This window comes from Convolutriloba macropyga, chromosome 10 (genome assembly GCF_964194025.1).
Source record: "Convolutriloba macropyga chromosome 10, txConMacr16.3, whole genome shotgun sequence".
In the NCBI taxonomy this organism is placed as follows: Eukaryota; Metazoa; Xenacoelomorpha; order Acoela; family Convolutidae; genus Convolutriloba; species Convolutriloba macropyga.
Genome location: NC_134477.1, coordinates 10,527,081 through 10,540,902, shown reverse-complemented (window position 1 = coordinate 10,540,902; position 13,822 = coordinate 10,527,081). Strand labels below are relative to the sequence as shown.

General features: G+C 34.3%; 1 protein-coding gene across 7 annotated transcripts in view; it reads right to left on the bottom strand.

Moving 5' to 3' along the window:
- Positions 1–13,822, bottom strand: part of LOC142348538 (small conductance calcium-activated potassium channel protein 2-like) — a 188,032-nt gene that overhangs the window by 16,611 nt on the left and 157,599 nt on the right. For all 7 annotated transcript variants that reach the window (XM_075399911.1, XM_075399912.1, XM_075399914.1 and 4 more), the window contains 3 exons: positions 7,454–7,635; positions 5,269–5,400; positions 3,088–3,467 (listed from right to left, as the gene is read on the bottom strand). In XM_075399911.1, coding sequence (XP_075256026.1) covers positions 3,088–3,467; positions 5,269–5,400; positions 7,454–7,635 — 694 coding nt within the window. The remainder of the gene's footprint in view (positions 1–3,087; positions 3,468–5,268; positions 5,401–7,453; positions 7,636–13,822) is intronic.

The following is a 13,822-nucleotide window of genomic DNA, read 5'->3' as shown; positions in this document are numbered from 1 at the left end:
TTAATTCGGAACAAAAAGACAAATGGCTTGAAGCAATGAAAACAGAGATAGAAAGTTTAAATGAAACAGAAACTTGGGACTTAGTTCCAAAAGAAAAAGGACAAAATATTATTCCTGGCCGATGGGTGTACAAAATTAAACATGATTCAAACGGAAATATTGATAAGTTTAAAGCTCGTTATGTAGCAAAAGGTTTTAAACAAATTGAGGGAATTGAATATTCGGATACCTTTGCTCCCACAAGCAAACCTGAAACCTTTAAAATTCTACTAGCTTTATCAGCTATTGAAAACTTCTTTTTAAAACAAATGGATGTAAAAGCAGCTTATTTGCATCCTAAAATAGACGAAGAAGTCTATCTAGAGCAACGAAAAGGTTTTGAAAAGTTAGACAGCAATGGCAACAAGTTAGTTTGTAAGCTTAAAAAATCAATATATGGACTGAAGCAAGCAGCCAAAAATTGGTATCAGGAGCTTTCAAATTTTCTAATTCAGCAAGGTTTTGAGAGAAGTAAACACGATTACTGTCTTTTTCTAAAAAACAAAGAAAATGACAAACTTTATGTTCTAACCTGGGTTGATGACTTAGTCATAGCAGGAAACAGTCAAACCGAGATCGATAAACTGAAAAGTTCACTCGAATCAAAGTTTAAAATGGACGACAGAGAAGATCTTGAATGGTTTCTCGGAATGAGAATTCTGAAAACAGAAAAAGGAATAACTTTAGATCAAGAAAAGTACACTCAAAACATTTTAGAACAATTCAATATGCAAGACTGCAAACCAAGCAAAACGCCAGCAGAAAATAACCTAAAACTTGAAATAGCTCAGGAAGATTCAGTAAGAGTAGATTCACATGAGTTTAGAAGTCTAGTAGGTTCATTACTTTACCTAGCTAAGCAAACAAGACCAGATATCATGTGGATCACAAATGTCTTATCACGCTTCATGAATGACCCAACTGTTGAGCATTTCAATGATGGCAAGCGCGTGTTGAGATACCTACAACATACTAAATCTCTTAGACTCTTTTTCCCATCAACCAGCAACAGCACTCTAGTTGGCGAAACAGATGCAGACTGGAGTGGAGATGTAAATGATAGACGATCGACCACAGGATACTATTTCAAGCTGGGAGACAGTGGGGGATCTGTCAGTTGGCAAGTCAAGAAGCAACCGACAGTGTCACTCTCATCTTGTGAGGCAGAATACCAGGGTTTAGCTGCCGCGGTGCAAGAAGCCGTCTTCTTGCGTGGTCTTCTCAGAGAACTAGGGTACGAACAGTTTGAGCCCACAACCATTGGAGAGGACAACCAGAGTTGCATAAAGCTTGCAACAAACCCGGTGCTTCGCAAATGATCAAAACACATCGACACGAAATATCATTTCATCCGAGAACGAGTTGATGACAACTCAATCAAATTGATCTACACGCCAACAGATGAAATGGCAGCAGATCTTCTGACAAAATCTTTGCCACAGCAGAAAGTAGAACAACATCGAGAACAACTATTGGGCGAGTCCAGATTCTCACCTAGCGGCAACAATCTGAGTGGGGGTATTGGAGCACAGAAAAGAACTTAGAAAATATCTTAGAGCTTAGAAACTTAACTTATGTTGATAAACTCAGAAAGAAAACGAACTTACCAGATTTATAACGAAAACTGCAGCTCACAATTTAGAAAATGAATGTAAATCAGTTGAGATCTGTATGTTTGTCAAAAATTGATATTTATCTACTAATATTGAATAGGAAATGCAACTTTGTGAACCATCTCAAGTGAAGTAAATTTTGCATGTAATAATGAAATGACGCCCACTCATACGCCTCAAAATCGCCTGATTTTTGATACATTAACCTTTTAACAAATGTACACTGTAAATGTTATATTTATCTTTTAGACTATATATACCGCTGATTTTTGCTAAAATCTTCACAATTTTCTTCTCTTTTGAATCTCCTAAAATTAATTCTTATTCTCTCAAATATCTTTTGAGCTTTAACAGCTTCAATCTCTAACGTGCCAAAACTCGTCCCGCCTCATCGGGGTTGTTGCGCTACAGTGTTCGTAATCCTGCTAACAAGTTCTAATCGAATTAATCTTTCGATTGACTGTTGCTGGTTTATTTCAATTTCAGTTCAATTCAATTCTCGCTCTTATCATGTTTGCTAATTACTACTCTTTGCTGTGATTAGTTGTTTGATTGATAAGTCATAAAAGAGAAGAAATACGAGAGCATTCTTCATCTTTATACCATTTTTTTAGTATGTCACTCACACGACAAAAATTAACGGTTGAATGCGTTGTTTATGTGAAAATGAGGGGTCACTTAAGCACAGCGTCAATTTGACCTTAGCTTGGCCAATCCTGGATCCAGCGTTGGCACATCCGCGCTGACCAAACTTACTTACCATAAAACGAACCATAAATGGTTCATAAAAGTCCATAAAAATTCCGTTTCATTCTTGCTATTTTAAATAACTTTCCTTATATGGTAACTTTTATGGATGGCAATATTTTTATGGGGAGTGATCTTTCTCTTGCATATTTCAAAAGGGTAATTTAAACAAGGCTTCTTTTAAACTTGACACGTTTTAGGATAGGAAAAGATTTCATATATGGTGCTAGTTGTGGTTAGTAAGTTTCTGTTATGGTGGCCAACCCGGGCAGACAAAAAGTGGCTTCAAAAGAGCCATCAAAAAAGAAATAATGATCGCGAAAAGAGCACTTTGAAATGCGAACCATAACAAGAAAAGACATGAAAAGGACAATTGAGAACGGTGTGACATTAGTCTAACACTGCTCTACTGTCACAACGGTTACACGACAATTTATCCTATTCCATTTTACCCAACGCCATTTTACCCAACGCCATTTTACTCAAATTAGCAGTCGCCATTACACGGATGATTTTAAAAAATTTATGTGGACCCAATGGTTATGCATAAACTTTGACTAGAGTCGAATGACATCTTAATAGTTGTTAGTTTCATCCAGTATGACATAATCAGGCGTTGTTTAGGACTGTCGTCGTACCCTGAGAGGGCATTATAGTGCTTTAAAAGGATAAAAGTAACAATACTCACTGTTCACAAATACGCATGACCCAACTGAGGATAAACCACAGGGAAACCGTCAACACCATCATGACACTTCCTGGGCAAATTGTCATCAGGGTTTTGATGACGAACCTCGTGTTGAAGTTGATCCTATTAAGCGCACCTATACTCCTCGAAGACGCATCTGTGAACAATTTACTATGCAGTAGCATCGCTCGACCAATCAGATACAGTCGTGAAAACATAAGAGTTGATAGGAGGAGTTGTAAGGTCACGTGATCTTGGTTCAATTGACGAATTGGGGGTGTGTGTATTGAACAAACTATGATCTCAGCTGTGATTTGGGATATTCGGTCTGATGTTAATGCTATTTGCCAGTCGTCCACACAGTTGTCCACCATGAACAGCTGAAAAAACGTTTAAATGTTGCCAGAATAAATTACCCAATGCTAAAATACACACAAAAAATTACCAAAAGTTTACCCAGATAGTTCAAACTAAACGAACGATGGAACTATTTCCCCTGAGTAAATTATGACCGTCTATAAGTATTATTTAACAACTTTATAATGCTGGTATATACAAAGTGTAATGGCTAGTACCACCTCTACAGGTATTAAAATTATACAATTTCAAATTATTTACACTATGGTACCAAAAAGCTACATACAGCATGATTTCTGCTTTTAAAGCATAATTCGTGCTTCATAAGCATGATTTGCGATAAGGCGTGAAAAAAGGTATGAAATTTAGAAGTTTGAAGAGAAATTTTATTCTCACTTTCTCGGCTTAAACAGAAAAGATGGTTAAACCGCTTTGTTCTTTCCGCTTTTGCCAAGTTGTTACGCTACGAGATATCGGATTTTCATGATCTAAAATACAAAAGCAACTCAACTTGAAATCAAGCTCCTGTGCACAGTATTCATACAATCGTTATTTGAAAAGTAGTGGTTTCGAGGCCCAAAATTTGAGCGGAAGACCCCCAAAATTGTCAAAAAATCAGAAAAAAAGTTGGGTACCGATGTTTTGAAAGATCCCAAAACCTCACTGGAGCGCATTATAGTATGACATAACGTGTTATCTTGCTACGATACAATTTACATAGACGACTTTGTACAGTTAGACGAATTCTCAAAAAATGGCGTTTTTTTCAGGAATTGTCGCAAAAAAAGTCAGTTTGAAGAAGAAAAGCATGTACTTTCGTTCAAAATGGTGCATCAATGTGCTCAAGAAGTCTTTCCCTTTCTGGCAGAATGTTTTTTTGAAAACAGGGTGTGCATCTCCAGCGACGGAATTGTTAGAATTTTTCGAGGAAACGGAACGAGATTTCTTGAAACAAAAACACAAACGATCACTTATGTTTTGGGGTGCAATACGATCAGATTGCCGGAAATTGCTTGTTAAGTGCCCAAACAAGCTAAATGCTGTCGGTTATGTGGAAATTTTGAAAAATGACAAAGAAAATATGCACTTCTTGGACATTATTCTTCAACAAGATGATGCTCCTGTGCATAAATCAAAGATTATTGGCAATTTTTTCCAAGAAAACTAGTGGAAGGTACTAAAATTGCCAACATACAGTCCAGATCTGAATCGTATTGAAAATTTATGGGCAATCTTGAAGCGACGATTACGAAAACAGACAGTTTTTTGGGAAAACTTAAAAGAAAAATTGTATGAAATTTGGAATGAAATTGACTCAGACGTCGTGAGAAACCTGTATGAAAACTATATAAACCTTCTAGACGTTAAAAAAGTTAAACGTGCAATGACACGTTATTAGAGAGTAAATTTGAACTCAAAATGTTGTATCATTTGGTGCTTCTATTGCTTTTTTAAAAAATCTTCATGTGTACGTAGCTTTTTGGTACCATATTGTATTTTGTGTAACCTATTTGACAACATGGGCTCCAGTAAGAATTGGTGTACGATTTAGTACTGTTATCGGTGGTCTCATACTAGTTCATTGTTAATTAGGCACTTTGCCGTAGAATTGGCCTTATGATTTAATATGTCCTTCTGAATGAACATTCTCGACAAGAATATAAACCTTCCTCATGCAACAAGAACATAAAGCAAAATGAAAATAATTTAAAACGAGCCAGAATGTTTGCTATGCCAAACTACCCCAATAATCTGCCATGCTATCCAAAAACATAGTCCCGGCAGCTCTGGCACGGTAGTCTGTAAATTTTCTCGACAACTGACCTGTATTTCCCTGGCGTGGTAGGCTATGATGCTTCCGACCAACATGAGTGTGCTAAGACTAATGCCCAGTTTGATCACAATCAACACTGTGTCCCAATAGGAGTTACTCTCTTCATCTGAAGAACCAGTGGGCTGAAACAGATGAAGTTATGGCAACTCTGGTGTATACTGAAAGTGGGTGTGTATAATAACCTCGTTGTCTGTCGCCTCCAATGCAATATGATATCATGCAGTAATTTGTATTTAGTTTTTTCATTGGAGAAATTATTTCCGTCTTTCTTAACTCTTTCCCTTTTTACCAGAAGGCTATATTAGATTCTATAACCCGGCCTGCTCACTATACAAAAATCGTAGTAGTCATACAAGGTTTCTTGTATATGATTCTTAGAAATGATTCTTGTAAATGATTCTTAGAAATCATACTATGTTATATATGATTTGTATGAATAGTCATACAAGGTCTATATATGATTTCTCAGAAATCATGAAGGGATCATACAATAAATTTCAGAGCCTAAAAACTGTATAATTTTCATTTTCTATCAAAGTTCAAAAAATTTCTTGGAAATCATACAAGCTCATATATATGACACATAAAACCTTGAATGGTGCCATAAAATCCTGTATAATGTAGTCAGAGGACATATTAAATTATTGTGTCGCATTTGCAATCCACATTTGATTCTTTAAGTGCGCTAAAAGAATAACTTTGCAATTTGAAGATATTCACAAAACGAATTTGGGGTCATACGCAATTTTTTTTGTTTCTTTTAAATGGTCATTTATAGGTATCAACTGGCTTCAGAGAATATTAATACTTAAGTTATGTGTTTGGACTTACTATTTTATTTAGTGCTCAGCGTTGCTAATTAGATTGTACGTTAGAGTCTTTTGGCAGATCACAAAGTGATGCCGTGGAATCACATAGATGATGTTTTTCCGAATCAAAATTAGATGTATCATTCTTGGTAATCATGCAAGGATGATTTCTTATTAGTCATACAAAGATTGTACTAGGAAATACGTTATGATTTGTATGGCATCATATATGAACCTTGTATGACTACAAAGAATTGGCGACCCGGAAATTGGAGTCTTTTTTTATCAAAGTAAAAGTTTAATTTTTTGAACTAAACTATGTAAACTATCAAGCATAACTGTTAGGTTAAATACTTAGAAGTTAAATAATAGTAAATGACTAATCATAATGAGTTATTTATTATAGATCAAAAATAAAATATAAAAAATAATGATCAAATTGATAGTTGCATTTGTTCAGACCATCACTGCCCACATCTTATTAGGCCGCCCAAATTGGCCCACCGTTGGTTAAATTTTGAAAAGTTACCTTAGAAAACTTACCAAAATTATAAGACCAATTATATAAGTTAGTAGCCCTTCCAATATCATAACTTTTTTCTATGGATTACCCGGGTTGACAAAAAGTTTTAATCTTCAATATTATTCGTTGACTCCAAATCAAAAATTTTGAAATATAAGCAAAACTATATACAACTTTGTCATAAAAGAAGGCTCTATGACTACAAATTTTCCATAAATGGGATTTCTGTGGCTACAACTTTCCATAAGTACGATTTCTTTGACTACAACTTCCCGCGCCGAGGTTTCACCCCTAATCCACCCCTAATTAGCGGGGATTAGGGTGTAGTGCGTATTCCACTGCTATTTATAGGGGAAAAGAGGGTAAGAGTGTAATTTTAAAAAATTACACTTTATTTACACTCTTTTCTCCACTCTTTTTACACTCTTTACAAAGAGTGTAATTTAGGGTGGACTGATAAAAAATTACACTCTTACACAATTACTAATATAACCAAATTGAAACATTTGATCCTAGTGTCAGTTGGCGCAATGATCAATGCAGACAATTGAAGTAACATGTTCGACAGGGGGAAGATGGGGGATCAATCCTCATTAACTCCTTCCACCTTTATTTTTTAAAATTACACTCCTATAATTACACTCTTCCACCCTTAATTAAGCGGAGAAATAGGGGGGTAATTTTTTTATTTATACACTCTTTACACTCTTTTCCCCGTTATTTTTGGGGAAAATCCTCGGCCCGGGTTTTCATAAATAGGATTTCTGTGGCTACAACTTTCCATTTATGGGAACTCTACGACAACACTATGACTTTCATTCTGCCCGGGTGACATCTACACACCTTTCTCTCCCCATATTGTGACTGGAAAGTGTAGAGTTCGTTGTCGAGTACCATAAGAGCAATACCCAGGGCAGCCAGAATGAGGGCCAAGTCACAGAGTTGTTTCCTCTTTTCAAACAGGGACCTCCTGAACCCCAATCTGTAACTGGCATGTGCTTGGCTCTGCTTATCACGCATCGAACCTAGTTAGAAACAAAGTAATAAATAACTAAGTTGATACATCAATAAAGAATACCTCAGTGAAATTAAAGTCGACCTTGATAAGAACATAATTAAACTTGACAAATTTTGTTAAATTTGTTAACTTCACGTGAGAGTTTTCCGACAGCTGCCTGGCTATTATATTACTAACTACACCTTAATAAACTTGGAACGGCCTCAATACGGCACCTTATTGACCTTGATACGACCTTAATATGGTATATTAGAAAACTTATTACGGCCGTATTACGGACCGTAGTCAACTTTACAAGATCTTAGTACGGTTTTCATTCAAGAGTTATACGGTGCCGTACTACGGCCTTACCAAGTTTTTCAAGTACGGGAAACCTAAGTTGGTAATATTCTTGCCAAGAAAGCGTCAAGATATGTCCAGTCTTGTAAATTCCGCAAAAGAATTTTTTAAAATTTGACCTTCAAGTTATCAAGTACTCTATTTGAATGAATCATTGGTCAATAATTGTGTATTTCGTCTATTGTTCTTCGAAGATTATAATTAAAATGAATGACATGTAAAAGATAGGCATTGTTTTGTGTAAATTCAGTGTACAAATTTGAAACTTGTTCTTAGGAAAAGTTAATTTTGTTTCAAAAATTCTGAAAGTCAAGTTGAAACACTTTCTAAAACCTATATAAGATAACAGTTAATTTGAAACCTCAAAAAATGTAACAAGTATAAATTGTTTTGCAAAACACCTAAAATCAAGATTTAGTTCAAGTTCAAGAAAACCAAACTGGGAGTCAAAATTTTTGTAAACCATTTTCAATATTTTTTATAGTTTTTCACACACGAAATTAAAAAAGTTGCTCATTAAAAAATTCCACGCCTGTGTATTTTTGAACGCACTGTACCCCCTGTGTGCGCTCAAAAATGGTCTGCGTCATAAACGAGGACCTCAACCTGGCATAGCATTTAATATTGACAACAGAATAATTAACATTTTATTTACAGCAACCATATCACAGGGAACAAATTAACATTTTTAAAGTGGATGACAGTAGTAGTACATGGATTGTTGCGATCACATTCAATCTATATTTTAGATTTAAATTTTATGAGTAAATTTATTGGCAAAAAACAAGAGGGGGCAGAAAAGCAAGAATGTGCTTGGCTCAAGATTTTCCAAAATAGTCTACAAAAGAAAGCACTAAAAAATAGCCATTGCTGCAAAATTTATAACGCGTAAAGAACGTGCAAAAAATTGGTTAATTGTAAGATTGGCTTATTACCAAGATTCAGTCGGCTGTTTTTTTCGGGTTTTTAAGTAGTCTTTTTCCTCACTGTTTGCTGAATTTAGTGGACTTTTCTTCCATATAATGCTTTTACATTAGAGCAAGCCCACGGTTTTTATGACCACTTACCAACCCCATGAGTAAACTAGATTGCGATTGTTCTCAAAGATTGACCATTTGACAAAACCACTCAAATTTGGCCTCCAAAACTGTGAAAACCAAAACTTCAAACCATGCCATCCCATCTTGTTAAGTAGGTTTGAAGATTAGGGTCCGCTAAAATTCGCCTAGGAGCAGTTGCAAAAAAACGCTTTCGGACTTTTTTTCTGTCTCTAAAGTAGAAAGACACTAGAAATAAACGTGGACACAGCTCAACACAAAAACTTAGCATAACAATTCCTAAGAAACAATCCGAACAACTGAATGAAATATCTGAAAAATGCAAATGATTTTGGCAACTTCAACAGCCAACCTCTTACCAAACTTTATTATATAAAATTAAAAAGAGCGCATGCAGATTAAGACAAAAATAACTATTAACAGGATTGTCAGGAAAAAACGTTTTCATTGCGCTAAAAAGTAACAACTGCTCCAAAATTCAGAGAAATTATGCAAAGTTTTAATGAAAAATTCATTTTGAGCACCAAAAACATAAATGTTTAGAAAGTTAATTAAAAGGTAACATTTTTGTGGAAATTGGGGTTTTTTTCTTGTTAAAAAGCTATAGAAAAGTCAATATTCCCAAAAGTCAATATTTTCCCGAAAATGTTACTTCTTTTGATGCATATTTTCAATCCTTTCAGCTCAAACAGAGATATAAATCCAAAGTGATTAACAAAGTTAAAAATTTTATTGAGTTGTTTTTATTTTTTTCAAAGCTTTTCATATAGATAATGTATCTTGCTACAATTTGAAGAAATATCAGAGAAAAAAAATAACAAGGGCTTGCATATAAGAGACAAATACAGGATTTAAAATAGAAAAAATAAAGAATTTGACAGAAAAAAATTAACAATTGCTTATGCTTTTGTTTGTTGATATCTTGAAAACGCCTACCGTTTCGCTAAAAACAAGTTAGGTGTCCATCTCCAAAAATTATGTAACTTAAGTAAACCCAATGTATCGAAAAAGATAAATAACTACAAGAATTTTGGAGAGCTTGACATACTGAAAGTTGCCTGAGTGACTAATAATTAACGAATTAGGTAGAAAATCAGGTTAATTTGCAAAATATCCAAAACTTTTTTATCCGGTTGAGCATCTATCTCTCGAATACAAATGAACTATACTGAATAGATCTGAGCTCCTCCTGATTTTGCCATCTATTCTACCATAACTTTGGAGCGTTGGATCAAAAAAATTTCTCGCCATTTAGCTGTCAAAATTTTTATCTTGTCTTGAGAACGTCCTAATACACACCTTGCCACTTCTCAAAAAAATTTTATCAGTCTGTTTCGAAAACATTACCAACATGTAATTACCAACATGTTAACGAGTAGCACCCTGAATTAAACGCCATTCTGTTTTACTTGCACAGAATAGGAAAATCGTATCAAGAAAGCCAACACTCTTGCGTGAACAAAAAAAACAAGAAAAAACATCGAAAAATTACATATCATTTTCATTCTGCGTTCAACACAAAAAAAACTTAATGCCAAATGTTGGAAAAATGTTTGAAGCCATAATTTGGTTCCATACAATAATAAACTCTCGTGTATTTCACAAAATAACTCTTAGCCACATTCCCGGGCCGAGGAATTCTTCAAAGTTATGTAAGATCAGCGGTAACTATCGCTCACAAGAAAGTAAATTCATCTATTTTTTTTATAATTTTGCCGTGAATGAGTTGAAACGTGTGTTTCTAAGCCTAGATCTTACATAACTGCGTTTCTAAGCGTAGATCTTGCATAGTTTTGCGTTGAATTTTGCGTAGATTTTGCGTTATCAAGCGTTGATACTTCGGTCCGAGTCGTTTTTGCTTCAAAATCAGAACCAATTTGAAGCAATTTAACTAGAATTTTTTCAGCTTGAAAGGAGAAATAATGTTGAAAGAAAACCCAACGTCCGGAACGAACGAGGAACAAAATTTAAACACTCTACCATAATAACTCTGTGTTCTTTCAATCGTTTGCAAGATGGCCGTCAAAAGATGGTCATTTTTTGATTAAAAATTGCAATGTCTTGTATAATAACAAAATTCGTTTCTTTCCCATTATAGGCCCCCTTGAAATTACAGCCCGCATTATGGTATGATTACTATAGTTGGGGTAGTGGGCTATAGGTTATCAGGCCACTAAGCTGGGAGGGTGGGGCTGGCTTTAATGGGGAAGACCCCAAAATTTGACTAACAAACCCACTGCTCATTTTTTGCTCACATGCTGTATATGGCCTAGCAAAAATCACTATGTTTTATGCAGCTGATCACAAAAAAAAACAAGTAAACAAATGAATTGCAAAAAACAAGACACGTGATGTAACTTCGGTACAATTATAATGTAAATCATAGATCTAATCTTATCGTTTAATCTAGAACTATTGTTTAATGAGAAAGTTATCTTAGTTTTCTTAGTTATCTTAGTTATCATAGTTTTGTTAGAGTTGAACAGGAATGTCAAAAAAATTTAATCGGCTACTAGCCTTACGTTTGCACCCATAAGTTCAAATATCCCATCAAATATGCAGAGTTTTGACAGTTCTAAACCAATAAAACTTTATTCAAAAGAAAAAAAATCTATAACAGAGACATATATTTTTAAAACCCAACATGAAATGGCAAAACGGTATTAAAAGTTCCATTTGCGCGCGGGCTAGAATCTCTTCTTAATACGTCATGCAAGCTATAATTCCTTCAAAAACTGAAGAAACCCGCCCTTTTATTTTGTTAGTTGTTTACACGGAGGAGGAATATTGAAATGTATTGAATTATAAAAAATGTAAACTTGTTCACGTGGGAAAAAGACGCAGATTTGATCCCAATTACTGACGCCATTTCTTACGTCAAAACTTGAAAATCTTGACTTTGTTCATATGTTCTATTGTACCAACAACAATTTCACCGGCAAGTATTTCACGTCATAGCAATTTTAAATATACAGTCGATTGCGAACATTGGATAAAAAAATTAGTTTTCATTTTTTTGTCCTAAGGCATCTTAGCATCTACAAAAAAGTTTTTTTTCCAGTAAGGTTTAAACTTTTGTAAATAGATCAACAAAAACAATTAACTGCAGCTTCAATTTTCTTTTTATTTCCAAGCTTTAAACAAATATTTCGCGGTCTAATGCATTTTGCTTTGCAGTGAACCGTGAACGACAAACAAAATCAAGTATTTTTTCAGCCCGCTTATTTTTAGTTCACCTTTTTGTGAAAACCAATTGTCTTTTCATCCCATCAATGACAAAAAACCCAACAATTGCCCACCGCCTTTGAAGTTGGGAAAAGGTAACGCCGGTAGGCTTTTAGGCTAATTACATTTTTTGAGTAAGCGGGGGGATTTTCTGCTGCGTTTGAAGGAAATTTGTTTGAAGTCAAGATCAATTTCAGGCCGTTGGCCTCAAAGTCTGAATTCTATGGGAAACATTACCCAATGAGAAAATAAAAAATAGAGCTAAATTCAATTGCATTAGAAATTTATTTCTCAATTTTTTCGCGAAAATATATTTTTTAGAGAAATGCTTCTGAGAAAAACAAAGCCAGGCAAAGCTTCGCATTGGTCGATATAAAATAATTTTATTTTGAAAAAAAAACAATTTTCAGCACAATTTATTATTCAACTTTTAACAATAGAAAATTTGTTGATGGTGGACGATTTCAGCTAATGTGAAAACATGCTAAATAAATAAAATCAAGTGCAATGATTGAAGTTTCAATTTGTGCAGCAGCATAATAAGGATAACAAAAATTTTAGCTTCACAATTATCACGGACTGATGTTGTGATAAAGAGAAATCGTGCTTTGATTTGAATGCGATGGCTTTTTTGCAACTAATTGTTAGAGTCGTTGCAGTTCTGTTAGTTGTTGTGTTTTTACTCTACTGTTTTTATGAAGAGCAATTGTTTTTACTTTATAATAACTTATTTTTTATAACTTCCCTAGGCAAACCCCGACAGTTATCTTGGAAGATCTTGCCAATGACGGTTAACTTGCACGATCCTGCAAGAGGACAGATATCTTGCAAGACTCATGTAACAACCGTCTTCTCGAAAGGTCTCACAAGACAACCGTCTTACTGATACGAATTTTGATGATACTGATGATAATAAATGTATAATTAAAACATTTGGAAAACTGTGCAAGGATAATTATTGACTGCATTGGTTAAACCGAGCTCAGTACTGTCGAGTCTGTTTTGCCAAAATTTGAGGCCTCTGTTCTTTAAAACTCGTCAAAATACAGCAGTATCTTTGAAAACGCCAAAAAAATTTAAGCTGAGGTTAAAGCTGATCATAGAAAGTTATCTCTGAATACGAAGATCTTTTTGTCTTTGGATCTTTTAAAACTCATTAAAATAATTGTTTCCATTTTTAGCAATTTTTTGTACGTCAAATCAATTAACATATCAGCTGCAACCCGTGAATGGTATCAGTTTTTCCTCCTGCTTTGTAACTGGGATACACATGGACTTCCTCACTGTTCACATTTAAAATATTTACGTTTTTTGGAGAATGTACGATTAAACGACTATAGATGATTTAACATTTTCACGTCCCTAAAACATGTTTATATATATATATATATATATATATATATATATATATACATATATATATATATATATATATATATATATATACATATAAATATATATTTATATATACAGTAAAAACCTTTTATTGTTACAATACCTCTAATGCTAGAAAAAGCACCAATCGAACCTTAAAACGTCATTATATACTTTCAATAAAGAAAAAGTATTTTT